The 11,580-nt window shown below is 38.0% G+C and overlaps 1 protein-coding gene across 1 annotated transcript; it reads right to left on the bottom strand.

Annotated features, from left to right (window-relative positions):
• Positions 1–3,774: 3,774 nt before the first annotated feature.
• On the bottom strand, positions 3,775–11,315 carry LOC104571782 (collagenase 3). Its single transcript, XM_010218910.2, has 10 exons — positions 11,134–11,315; positions 10,796–11,037; positions 9,214–9,362; positions 8,994–9,119; positions 7,956–8,117; positions 6,910–7,027; positions 6,093–6,226; positions 5,598–5,757; positions 4,727–4,830; positions 3,775–4,107 (listed from the first exon to the last, which is right to left on the bottom strand). The coding sequence occupies exons 1-10, from the start codon at positions 11,254–11,256 to the stop codon at positions 4,007–4,009; spliced, it is 1,419 nt and encodes a 472-aa protein (XP_010217212.2). The 5' UTR covers positions 11,257–11,315; the 3' UTR covers positions 3,775–4,006.
• Between the last annotated feature and the right edge of the window lie 265 nt (positions 11,316–11,580).

The following is an 11,580-nucleotide window of genomic DNA, read 5'->3' as shown; positions in this document are numbered from 1 at the left end:
ATGCCATTTTTCCAACAGAAAAAACACAGACTCAAACCCCCAAGTTGGCAAGGGCCCACAGTGTATTGTACAAAAAAATGAACCATGACTAATACAATGATCCTACAACCCAAATGAGCTTTCTGAATAGCGAACAGTCAGTCTTTCCAGCGGCTACTGATTATGTATTTACTGTATCATGATATATATGTAATGAAGAAACATCTTCAGCAGAATAATTGGAAAGAAATTCATCACGAAATAAGCCAATAGTCAGTTCGTCCACTCATTTAAAAGGTAAGATACTGACATCTAGCACTCTCTTCAAAACCAAGCTGAGCAAAAACCTGAAATATCATAGTCTTTCCACCAAAATGTAGTATTTAGTATCTTATGTTTCTTTTTCTACTTTCCAAGTTTCTTTTTTTTTTTTCTCTACTGCAAACAGAAAGCCTGTGTGAATGTCTGAAAAATATTTGCAGGATAAGAAAGTCATTTTCTGTCTAGCCCCATATCCTCAGAACTCTTAGTGATCTTGGCAGTATTAGACATTCAAGGATCAAGGCCACATTCTCCATCTGTTACATATTCACAAGACTGGAAATGCTAGCACAAGGTTACTGAGAATTACTCTCTGAACTGTCCTTAGCGCTTCCAAGCAGATGCGGTCAAACATTTGATACTATAGATGCTATAGACACTACATTCATTCCAGTGAATGAAGTTCAGCTGAGGGATCATATTATTTCAGGAACTATCCATGAAATAGAGTGTTTCAAGTGCATGACACTGATTTTGAAGTCAAAAAAAGCTGCCAGTAGACTGAAAAAAAAAAGTGCCTTGGAAGTAAGAGAAGTTCCCTAACCATTTTAAGTATCCTAACTTGTTTTCGGAGATACACATTTCAACACGATATAATAATAAAATTTTACTTATTAGCATCATTTTATATCTTCTTTAAATGTAAGACTGAATTTGGTATTAATTGTTATTTGCTAATTGCTGCACCTTACCCATGGAATCATTTTTTGGTCCTGCTGTGTCTGGCTGACAGTTCCTGTGCAGGTCCTCTACGGAACAGAGCTGTCACTGCCATCTAGTGACCCCAGAGGAGGTTTCTGATGTTTTTGCAAAGAAGAAAGCACCTGCGTATTAAAAATATCTTTTTTTTTTTCTTGCTCCAGTTTCTCAGATACTAGGACACCTGCTATAGCTCACATTGTCTCTTACAGCACTTGCTATCTTTTCAATATACTACAGAATTAAGAGGACAGCTTCCTACTTCCTCCCTTTATTGAAATGCAAGCTTGAATGGCATTTGCTCCTTCCTGCATCTCTTTCCTTGAATCTTCTCATATCTGTTTGGTGAGGCTCACACAAGAGGAGTTTCTGCACAGCACAGAAACTGCTCCAGAGGAAACACCTTACCAATTCCCTTTCTATTATCCTCTCTGCCCCTGCCAGGTGAGCTTTCTTAGCAGAGAACAAAATTGATATAAGTGGCATGTTAACTCATGACAGCTTACACATACATACTATTAGGTGGAGATCCACAAACTAGCAGCTTCCTGAGAATCTGTTAAATCTGTGTGTATGGGACTCCAAGGCAGAGCTATTTCAGCCTCTCACAATCATTCCCTGACTCACAACCTCTCAGGCAAAGCAGCAACTTCTGTCCCTGTTTCAAGGATGTTGCTCTTACTTCTTTTCAGCACTTGAGTGAGACCTCATATGACCATGGGATCATCTGTGGGCAATCACTGCTCTCATCACAGACTCGTATAATGTGATTCACTTGTGATGGTAGTGACTCTCAAAGCACCAAATCCCACAGCACCAAATGCCCGACTAACTGCGCAACTCGCAGGTCCATTTGGTTCTTAGCTCAAGTTTCCCCAGCACAAACATTTTTGTTTTCCATTTTTTTGCTGAACAAAATTCCAGTAACTGTCAACGGTAGTGCTTTTCTCAGCTTAAGTAGTGCCTAACCGCAGAGCAGCTTGTGTTTGTCATCAGGGATGCAGAGGCACAGGCTTGTTTGCACCAGAGCCAACGACTACTTCCAGACAGCCAAGTGGCGAGCAGGAATCTGACTATTTGGGCTAGGGAGCAGCTGGATATGAGCATGCTGAAGCCTCTTGAAGATCCAGATTCCTATGTAGCACCTTTCTCCCCTGACAAATGTTCAGTGTTAACAGAGATTCAGATAAATATGAAAGATGTCAAATAGTATCTCCTTGCCTGCTAGTGCACCGTGGTGTTCTCTAACCTAGATACATTAAGGGTAGACCTTTGAAATTCAGAGCAGTCAGAATCAGGGCAGTCAGCCCTTTACACTAGACTATTATTCTGCCACAGTTTGCTATAGAAGCTCTCTACTGAGAATGAGAACTAGGGTCATGCCCAGACCCTTATTTCACCGCAAAATGATTAAACTAAAATGCAGGTCAATGTCAGGTTTTATTTTGTCGGGTATCATGCCTTCAGTAAATGCTTTCGATATATAAATGAACCTTATGCTGTCCAGTATGAGCATATAATCACACAGACTTTTTCCTAACAAGGTATTATCAGAATTGTTTCATCATGACAGAACTTTTATTTTACCCTATTTTGAGCTATGGCCATCTGTATCATGAAAGATACGGAATTGGTGGGTGAGTGGCAATTTTTGAGAGAAAAAAAAGAGTTTCAGTTAAATTTTTAATTTGTAAAATTAATGTGGGGCTGAATTTTATAGTTATCATTTCTAGTATTTTCTATAACAATAAGGACTAATTCCAATTTATTTCTTAGTTCTGCCTCTTTCCTCCAAAGAAAAAAAAAAGATTTTTAATTACAGGTAAAAATTATAATGAATAAAAAACACATACTAGGGTTCCTGATTCCTTTTATCTCATATCTCTGTCTTACTTTTATCATAAAGTTTTAATGAAGTAATTTCACAATGTCATTTTATTCTTCCAGTTTATTTAGTACCAATTTAAACAAAGAATCACAGTCTTGCATCATTCGCATAGATTGAAAAAATCTGCAACAAACATGGTATGGCAACAACTAAAGTAGGTATCTAAACAGTGACAAACATGAAAAAAAGGTATTATTTCAATTATTTTGAATTGAGTTTTCAAGTTCTCTGCTATAACCTCTATAAATGTCACTTAACCTATTTCTTTTTACACCATCTTAAAACTTGTGATGTGTTAATGGATCCAGAAGCATATGAGGTTGCACTCTGCTTGATCCTTCCGGTGTTACTACTTCTTTCTGGTCTCCCAGATAATTCAAGCTGAGGATTTTTGCAAGGTTGCAGATTTCATTCAGATTTTCATTCAGATTTTTATTCAGACTGAGGATTTCTGTACCTATTTCCTGCTTTATTGCCTGCTTTGAGACATCTCAGTGCTTCTATACCCTCTGCTTTTTTCAAAGATGATGTGGGCATCAACTTCCAAGGGGAAGTTCCATCCCTATTTAAATAAGGATACATTCAAATACCTTTGCATTCTCTAACTTCAATGGAGTAGCCCCATGTTATCTTTCTCAGGGTGTCACCATGCAGTCCTAACTCATTTTTTTTTTTACACATTTGAATCCTCAGTGCTTTAATGGAAATTTTCCAAAGCATTTGAGGATTAGTTTAAAAAAGATAAAACTCCCGGGCTTATGAGCAGTACTATAACAGTCTAGGAGATCCTGGAAAGATGTTAGAATGCACAAATTACTTCTTATCATGCAGGATGCATCCAGCAACTCACAGAGAAATCCAGCTGTAATGCTCAATGCACCTTAAATGGTGCAATGCCCTTTGAAATGCTAATCATTTATCTTTTCCGTTCCTATTAAGTTAATTCAGTTCCAGACTGACATACACCTATATATTTCCATATATACAGTACACATTTGATGTTTGGTAGCCAGTGCTTATTCACAGAACCTTGCTTCCCTTTAATAAACATCTATTTCCATATCATTATTTCCATGTACTACAAGCTGCTCCACAGCCTATAACATGGCCCTCGAGTATTTAGCACCAAAATATGGAATTAGTATGCAGGACACGCACAATTCTTTCGCCCCAGATGCTGTACTCAAACTGCAACGAGCCATTGAAAAAGTAGAGATAACCTAAGGGAAAAGAAAATTGAAATTAATTAACTCTGAGAAATCTGTATTGTTCTGTAAAAATAATCCTTCAAGTAAAAATTGTCTGTTTTGATTTTTGAAGGACTCTGATAAATGCAATATTTATGTTTTTAAAATGCTGAGCTAAATTTTCAAAGGTACTCATTTCATTTGACAAAGCTGGATCACTGTTTTAAAACAACCACAATTTTGATCCAGTGTCAACCTCTGTACTTTTATGTATTATTTGCTTAGGAAAAATCCATACTGTGTCTGTTAAAGATTAATTCTCTGAAATATTGGATAGGAAGAATTGGATGTTGTTGAGTGGTAAAGGAAGGATCTAGATATGAAGGAATGGATGCTTCACAATACTTCTGTATTAACTCTACCACTTGAGCCATGCCTTTCTTGGCTTCTCAAATATGTATCTATATATCCACAGTTAATTGAGAAAGACTTTACCAGAAGGCAATTTAGATCAGAAGCCTGGTTCAGTCAAGAGCAGAAGTGTTGATGTCATATGAGTTAAAATTACAAATGACAGAATATCCCACAGAATATTAATCTCAAATTTCAGGCATAGTTAATGATAATAAAGCATCATTATCAGATTATATACCATTTCTCTGATACACTGCATCCACTCTGTCACCAATTCCTGGGAATTCTTCCTCTATCAGTCTGGGGTAGCCTGTTTCCATAACCTCTTTCTCTTCATCATAACTATAGTAGACATAAAAAAAAATGTAAATTGAGAGGATTTAACAGTCTCGCGCTTTCAGTCTCTGCCCTTTATATGCTCTGTTGAAGTTACTCAATGTCAGGAGTAGGTGGCAGGCATGAGGTATCTTATGTCCAGGGTAATAATGTCAATAACAGGGAACCCTTACACGAAATCTCAGTAAACATGCAACAAATAAAGGTAAGTTTTCAAAACTGACCAATAAACTATGTCTTATATGGAGCTGATTGTACCCAGTGCTTGGGTACAGTGATTGTACTTGGTGCTCCAAGCCTACCTGGAGTGTGTTTAGCACAGAGGTCCTGGAAAGGGACAGTAGCATCTCTTATAAAGATGTATCACTGACCTGGCTATAAGTCCCACTCATGGCCAGAAAAAAAAGCAGCCAATATAGGATAGTGTGAATGTTTTGGTCTCATGGATCAGCACTGATAATCCATCTGTGTCACACAACCAGCTGAGGGAAGCAAGGAGGGACCTCTTTCTGGGATACGTGTCTATTGTATAAAGTCTTCTGAAATTGAGCAATTTGTTTCCTTTCTGTCACGCTTATATTTTAAAAAAAGGCTTGCTAAACTTGTCTTTATAGCATATTTTGCAGAACTCTAGCATCCCAGAAATTTATACACTGTCAAAGTGTGACCCACTACAAAGTGCCTAATTTGAAACAGTCTGCCCATTTTTGGCACTTCTGGACAGATTACAACGATGGAAATTAAAAATAAGCACCAGTCTTTCTCCATCTTACCTCCAGAACTTATTTCCAGTAAAAAAGAGAGTCTTGCCAGTATCTTTGACATGGACAGCTGCATCTATTCTTTTCATTTCTTTCGGGAACCCCATTTCATATATCTTTTTAGGAAAGCCTTCCATTATGTCATAGCCATTCAAAGCCCAGACTTTCTTTCCTGAAAACAAGAATGAAGTATACGTTATTATTTTGTAACAGCTTATCTTTTATGGGGTGCCATAATACTTATTTTTATACAGCTAGCATATTCTAAAGCTGTAATTTCACCTGGTATTAAATAATTTATGCTATCTGTGATCCTAGACATCCGAGTTTAATTGTATACCTCCTAATCCACTGAAATTATTTTAGATTTTCATGGAGTGAAACCAAAATAAGGTTGTTTTGAGCAGGAATGGAAGAATATTATGTTACTCTGTTGAATGCCTTTCCATTGCTAAGTGAACATGACTAAATACTTGCTTTTTCTGTCAAAAACAAAATAAGACTTACCCTTGAACATAAACACAAGATCTTTGATGGGGTTTTCATAAGCTGCATCAATTTTGTTTGGAAGCTCTGGCCAAAATGATTTAAGTAACACCAATTCTGCATCAACCATCTGAGGGTGCAATCGCCAAAAAAACCTAATTTAGAAGAAAAGAAACATATCATATGTTTCTTATCATACTACAGGATGCAATATATCTGATGTGTTATATTAAAGATTACTTGAGGGTGAATTACCCTTTTTTCATAACAAACAATAATATCTGTACAGAGTGCCACTGATAGGCTTGTTCTTTCTTTCTAGTCACTAAAATGCAGACCATTTCTGTCACTAACACTATTATGATCTAAAAAGACAAATCTGAATCTTTTGTTCATTAGGCTGAGAAGAGAAACACTACTGCATTTGAAGCTTCTGAATGAAGTACAGTTTCTTTCAAAGAAATATTAGTAACGTTCTGTGCATTGAAGAAAGCCCTGTGAGATGAAAAATGTGTACAGATGGGGTCAGAATACTCAGCCACACCAGCTCCACTTCATATTACAGGGCAGTCAAATCTGTAAGTGTATTATAAATTCTACCTAAAAGGATATAATGTAGTGTCTTAAAGGCACAGTGTCTTAAATCCATATTAATTTGTGATCTACTTTATTTATAACTGTAAAAATCATGAGTAAAAAACTGAAATTATGTTTCTTCAGGTTTGAATTTTACGCAGTATTTTCTGGGCAGGTACTTCTTTCATTTACCTGAGTCAGGCAGTGTACGCACCCAGCATATTCCACATACACGCTATCCATCATTTGCGAGTCTCTTTACCTGTCTTTGAAGATCAGCATTTCTCCACGAAGTTCTGTTATTGCATCAAGAGATAATTCTGCATCACATTTCTCTGGTGTTTTTGGATGTTTGGGGTTTGGATCTCTGTCTCCAGCACCTGCAACCATATACTATGATTTAGCTTTAAAACCTTATGGAAGAATTTCCATGCACCACTGTGGGAATCATTGAAGGAGCAGGGGCTTAAGGTTTAGGACCAGGAGCCATTTTCCTGAGCATCAGACCAAACATATATTCTCTGAGTATGTGAGCATACACTGTCCATGCGCTCCCTCCCCCTGCCTCCAGCCAATTCCTTGACTCTGTTGCTATCTGGGTCCAGTCCTGCTAACGGACAACAGGTAACCAACCAGAGATCAGTGCATCCAGCCTGTGTTTCAGGTTTCTCTATCTGCTAATCTGTTATTCCTAACTTTCACAGTTTCTCACTCCTAAATCTCACCGTTCCCACAGCTTCCCACAGTTTCTCATGAGTTCTCCGTTTCCCATAGGACCAGGATGAATACCGGCATCATAAGCAAGTCATTTGTAGTGGAAAAAGTTCATTCTTGCATGCTATCTTCCTTTAGCCCAAATGTGTTCTTGAACTTTGTGGTTCAGCTGTGCTATAAAGATGTTAAATGGACTTGCTTCCTGTATCCTAAGTTCCGAAGTTCTCACAATTTTTCCTCTTTACAGGACAAAACACTGAAACCTGAATATTTCTGTTTCTCCCTTAGACTCTGTTTTACTTTCTCTTTTGAAACAGCTCGAAAAGCAGCACATCTCTTCCCAACCTCACCCTCCTGAAGGAGACAGCACAGCCATCAGCTGTGTTCTGCAAAGATGCTTCCTGTTTTTCTCTCTGAGCTAAAATATCCAAGCATTTTCTGTTCCTAAAAGCTGGTTGCCAGGAATCCAGTGATTTGATCTTAATCAATTGTTATTACTTCTATTGAACATCTCCAGCTCTTTGACAACTATGTGGTGCATCTGCAGCAGGTTATCTGCAGCACAGGAAGCATATATTGTATATACAGACTTACCATAGAGTTCTTGGATGCCTTGCACATCATCATCAGGAAGAACAAAACCAGTTTTTCCAGTATATGTATAAATAGGAAACATCAGAGCTCCAGGGTCTCTGGAGTGTTCAAGCCCAAGTGAATGACCAAATTCATGGGCAGCAACAAGAAACAAGTTATACCCTACAAGAGACCATAGTAAAAGTGAATGTATATCTCCATCTGTCAATGAAGTGTCTTGGACTAATCAACTAATCCTAACATTCTGCCTTAGCATGTGGGGCAATAAAGAAGACAAATGGAAAGAATGCATAATTATTGTTTTATTTCGAGCTAATGTGAGTTTTGATTCAATAAGTGCCTAACTGATTCTGTATCTCAGAGGTGGTGTTCAGTATTTGATAATGTCCTTCTCTGGCCAGCTGCAGAATCCCTTAAATTTCTTAATAACACTGGAAAGCTGTAGAATGAAGTCTTAGTCCCACTCAAATCATGAGAAGTTTTGTTGGGAATGTACATCCAGTGGACAGCCCATAGTGTTATCAGCACTGCATCAGTACTGCCTGGAGGGTGAAATGCCACAGTACTGAAAATAGTTTTGTTCTATTAAAACTCTTTTTTTTTTTTTTGGATGGGTAGGGTGAACACCCATCCAAAACGGTGAAGAATTTTAATACTGGATTAGAATCTGGCTTGAAGTTGAAATAAATGTATTCATTTTCTATTGTCGTCAGTAAATCCATTCCCACCAATACTATCAGAAATAAGGTCCTTGAGCTCAGTGAAATGCCAGCTCAACAGAATTCCATGCTCCCAATTTGCCTTGTTTGCCAAGACTTTTTTTAGCAACTCTACTTCAGAAGTTTACTATCTTAAAATTTACGCCAGGCAGGTGTTACACTCCTATTTATGACTGGGGATGACCAGTCTCCTAAAAATAGACAGTGAACATAATGATTTATGAAAAGTAAACAGGCAAAACAATCTGTTCCAAAGAATCAAACAGGTGGAAATTGTCCCTCTAACACCATTTCAAACAAATTCTTGAACATATTTTACCTTTAGAATCACCTGACCAAGTTTCATCATCATCAAAATGGGCATCTCCTCCATAGTCTGGACCAGGAGGGAAAGCATGAGCCAGCAAGCCAGAAGGTCCATCAAAGGGGTAAAAGTCACCATGTTCTATAAAACAGCAATCAAACAATGAAATCAATGATATCTCATCTTTTTAAACTAATAATGATATAACCATAATATAAAAAGAAAAGTTTGTTACCTTTAGTCCCAAAGGAGATCATGATATCAGCTGTTCCACTCCTTATTCTAGTAAAGTTAAGTGGTGTCACATCAGACCAAACTTTGAATGCTTTTTTGAAAGCTCGTTCTACTTCAGCACGGCTCAGGTCTGGAGTATAATTCATAATTCTATCAAACAAATTAATATATCCAGTTAAGTCGTGTTGATTTGTAATACATTTTATAATCTGTTTTTTTTGAGACTCTCTACCTAATTAACAAGTTGTTCCTTGTTTCCTCCTTACATTCTTATCTAAAAACAGAGACTTGGGCTGCTGCATATACCATTCCCAAAGAAAAAATGTCCATTTCCATTTTAATCAAAATCACTTGAAGACAACCGAGATGAATCAGTAGCTTTTTTTTGTAGCCTTTATATTCACCAGAGGATATAGAAAATGCCAGATGTATTCTGTATCAAGTCAAACTATACCAGTAACTTAGAACATTGGGAAAGCCACGTGACCCAATTACCTGGACAGGCAAAACGTGACACAAAAAGCTTTTTGTGGACATGAAACCACTGGTATAAAAGCAGTATTTATTACTTCTTAGTGAAATTATATGTCAGAAAGAGTTTAGTGAGTTCATGTATGTATTTTGCTAAAGAAATTCAGGTCCAATGATCCAATGGTCCAATCTCCTATCAATTATCTTAGGTATTTAGAGAGAAGAAGCTAACGTGATCTTCCAGCACCACAGCTTCCTAGTGCTAAGTGCTTGAGGATACAGTGTGGGTATTTGTGCGACCTACCTAAATGGGACCTAAATGGAAAGTAGTCACCTGGACCCATTTTAGTCAATAGAGAGAAAGAGACATTTTCAGGACATGCTCATCCTAAAGAAATGTCTAAAATGTCAGTCTGGTTTCTCCCTAGAAAACCTTTTCTCTTTTCACCATCTGTCAAGGGAGTTCGGATGACCAAGGTCATATTGGAGGTACGATAATTTCCACCTTCTTGGTCAGTACCGCAAGGGCCTGGATGGGCTGGAGCTCAGCACAGTGCTGAGTGCCCTGCCGCAGTGATGCTCTCACCACAGCTGAGGAGCCCGCTCTGCACTGCGAAACAAAAGGTGAACAAGGGCTGGTCCCTGGTCTCACAGCCATGTTGCATAGACCGGTTTGCCGGTCTACAGCAGAAGTGTTGTGGGCAGACCTCATCAAAACACATCCATGGAGCCAAAACACATCCATACAAAACCACGGAGCCACCTAAGATTAAGTAGTGTGAGGATCAGTGGCGAGGTGCATGAGCTCCATCCTAACCCATATTTCATTTAGCACAATAGATGTAACCAGTGTCCATAGGCAGGCCAAAGTGGGACAAAGTAGCATGCTGTGCATCTATACCAGCTTTCCTAAATGGACAAATTGCAATGGAAAAATATATATTTAATTTCTTAAACTTCGGATTAGTACCATAAAGATTTTAAACTCCAGCATGAATCCTGTCAAACTTGAAAGTGCCCTTCTCCCACCAACTTCACATACTGTGCTCTCTACTGGACAAGGTAAATAGGTAGAAGAAACAGTAATAATACTCAAAATGCCATGCTTTTACCTGTATGTCAAATTGCTTTTTGACCACTTCAGTTTTCTAGGGAAAAAGTTATATTCTCCTACATCTGGAACACCACATCTTGGTTGCTGCATCAGCTCATATGTTTCTTCATCTAATTTTCCAGTCACCTTGAGGCCAAAAAAAGCTTGCATTTCTCGAAGTTTAGATGCTACTGTATTGGCACTCTTTCTCATTACGCCAGCAGGATTAGGACGGAGATCATAGTGCGTCCTGAGATAGCGCTAAGAGGGGAAAAAGAAGCAATAGCTCTAGTTTCCAAGTAACAGTTGTAACTACAAAACTTACTCTAAAACATGCAAAATAATTATATACTGTACCTCTGCAAACCGAAGATCTTCCTCTGTGAATTCATGGCTATCTTCAAGTGGAATAGGGATTGTCAGACAAAATGACAAACCCAACAAGAGAAAGAAAACAGCTGAGAGTCTTGATTGCATCATGTTGGATTTCTGAGTTCTGATGCTTTAGAGAGCAGTTACCTTTACTTTTATAGTCCTAAGTCAGTGAGTCATCACTTAGGGACAAGTTAAAACTTCTTTGTCACTGAAAGTAAACATGCTTAGACGACTACTTTTTGTTTCCCTCCACAATGTGGTTTAGGCATCTGTCATCCCACAGAGTGTTCTGAAACTGTATCTCCATATAAACATGGTCTTGGAATATTTATATAGGTTGTGGGAAGAAATGGATGGAAACAAAGTACTATTTTGATTGTTTTGCTGTAACTTACACTGGCTTATTTCTTTTCTCCTCTGCTAGAATAA

This window comes from Tinamus guttatus, unplaced genomic scaffold (genome assembly GCF_059628265.1).
Source record: "Tinamus guttatus ecotype Peru unplaced genomic scaffold, ASM5962826v1 Tinamus_guttatus_pri_ptg000150l, whole genome shotgun sequence".
Classification (NCBI taxonomy): Eukaryota; Metazoa; Chordata; class Aves; order Tinamiformes; family Tinamidae; genus Tinamus; species Tinamus guttatus.
Note: the sequence above shows the minus strand (reverse complement) of the source record. Positions and strands in the feature narration are given on the sequence as shown.

What these genes read in the sequence shown, in the direction of transcription:
- LOC104571782 (XM_010218910.2), bottom strand. Translation starts at nt 11,256, where the DNA reads ATGATGCAATCAAGACTCTCAGCTGTTTTCTTTCTCTTGTTGGGTTTG. An exon ending in AAGATCTTCGGTTTGCAGAG is followed by an intron (nt 11,038 to 11,133) that starts GTACAGTATATA and finishes TTCCCCTCTTAG; the next exon opens with CGCTATCTCAGGACGCACTA. An exon ending in ATGCTGATCTTCAAAGACAG is followed by an intron (nt 6,227 to 6,909) that starts GTAAAGAGACTC and finishes CTTCTAAATTAG; the next exon opens with GTTTTTTTGGCGATTGCACC.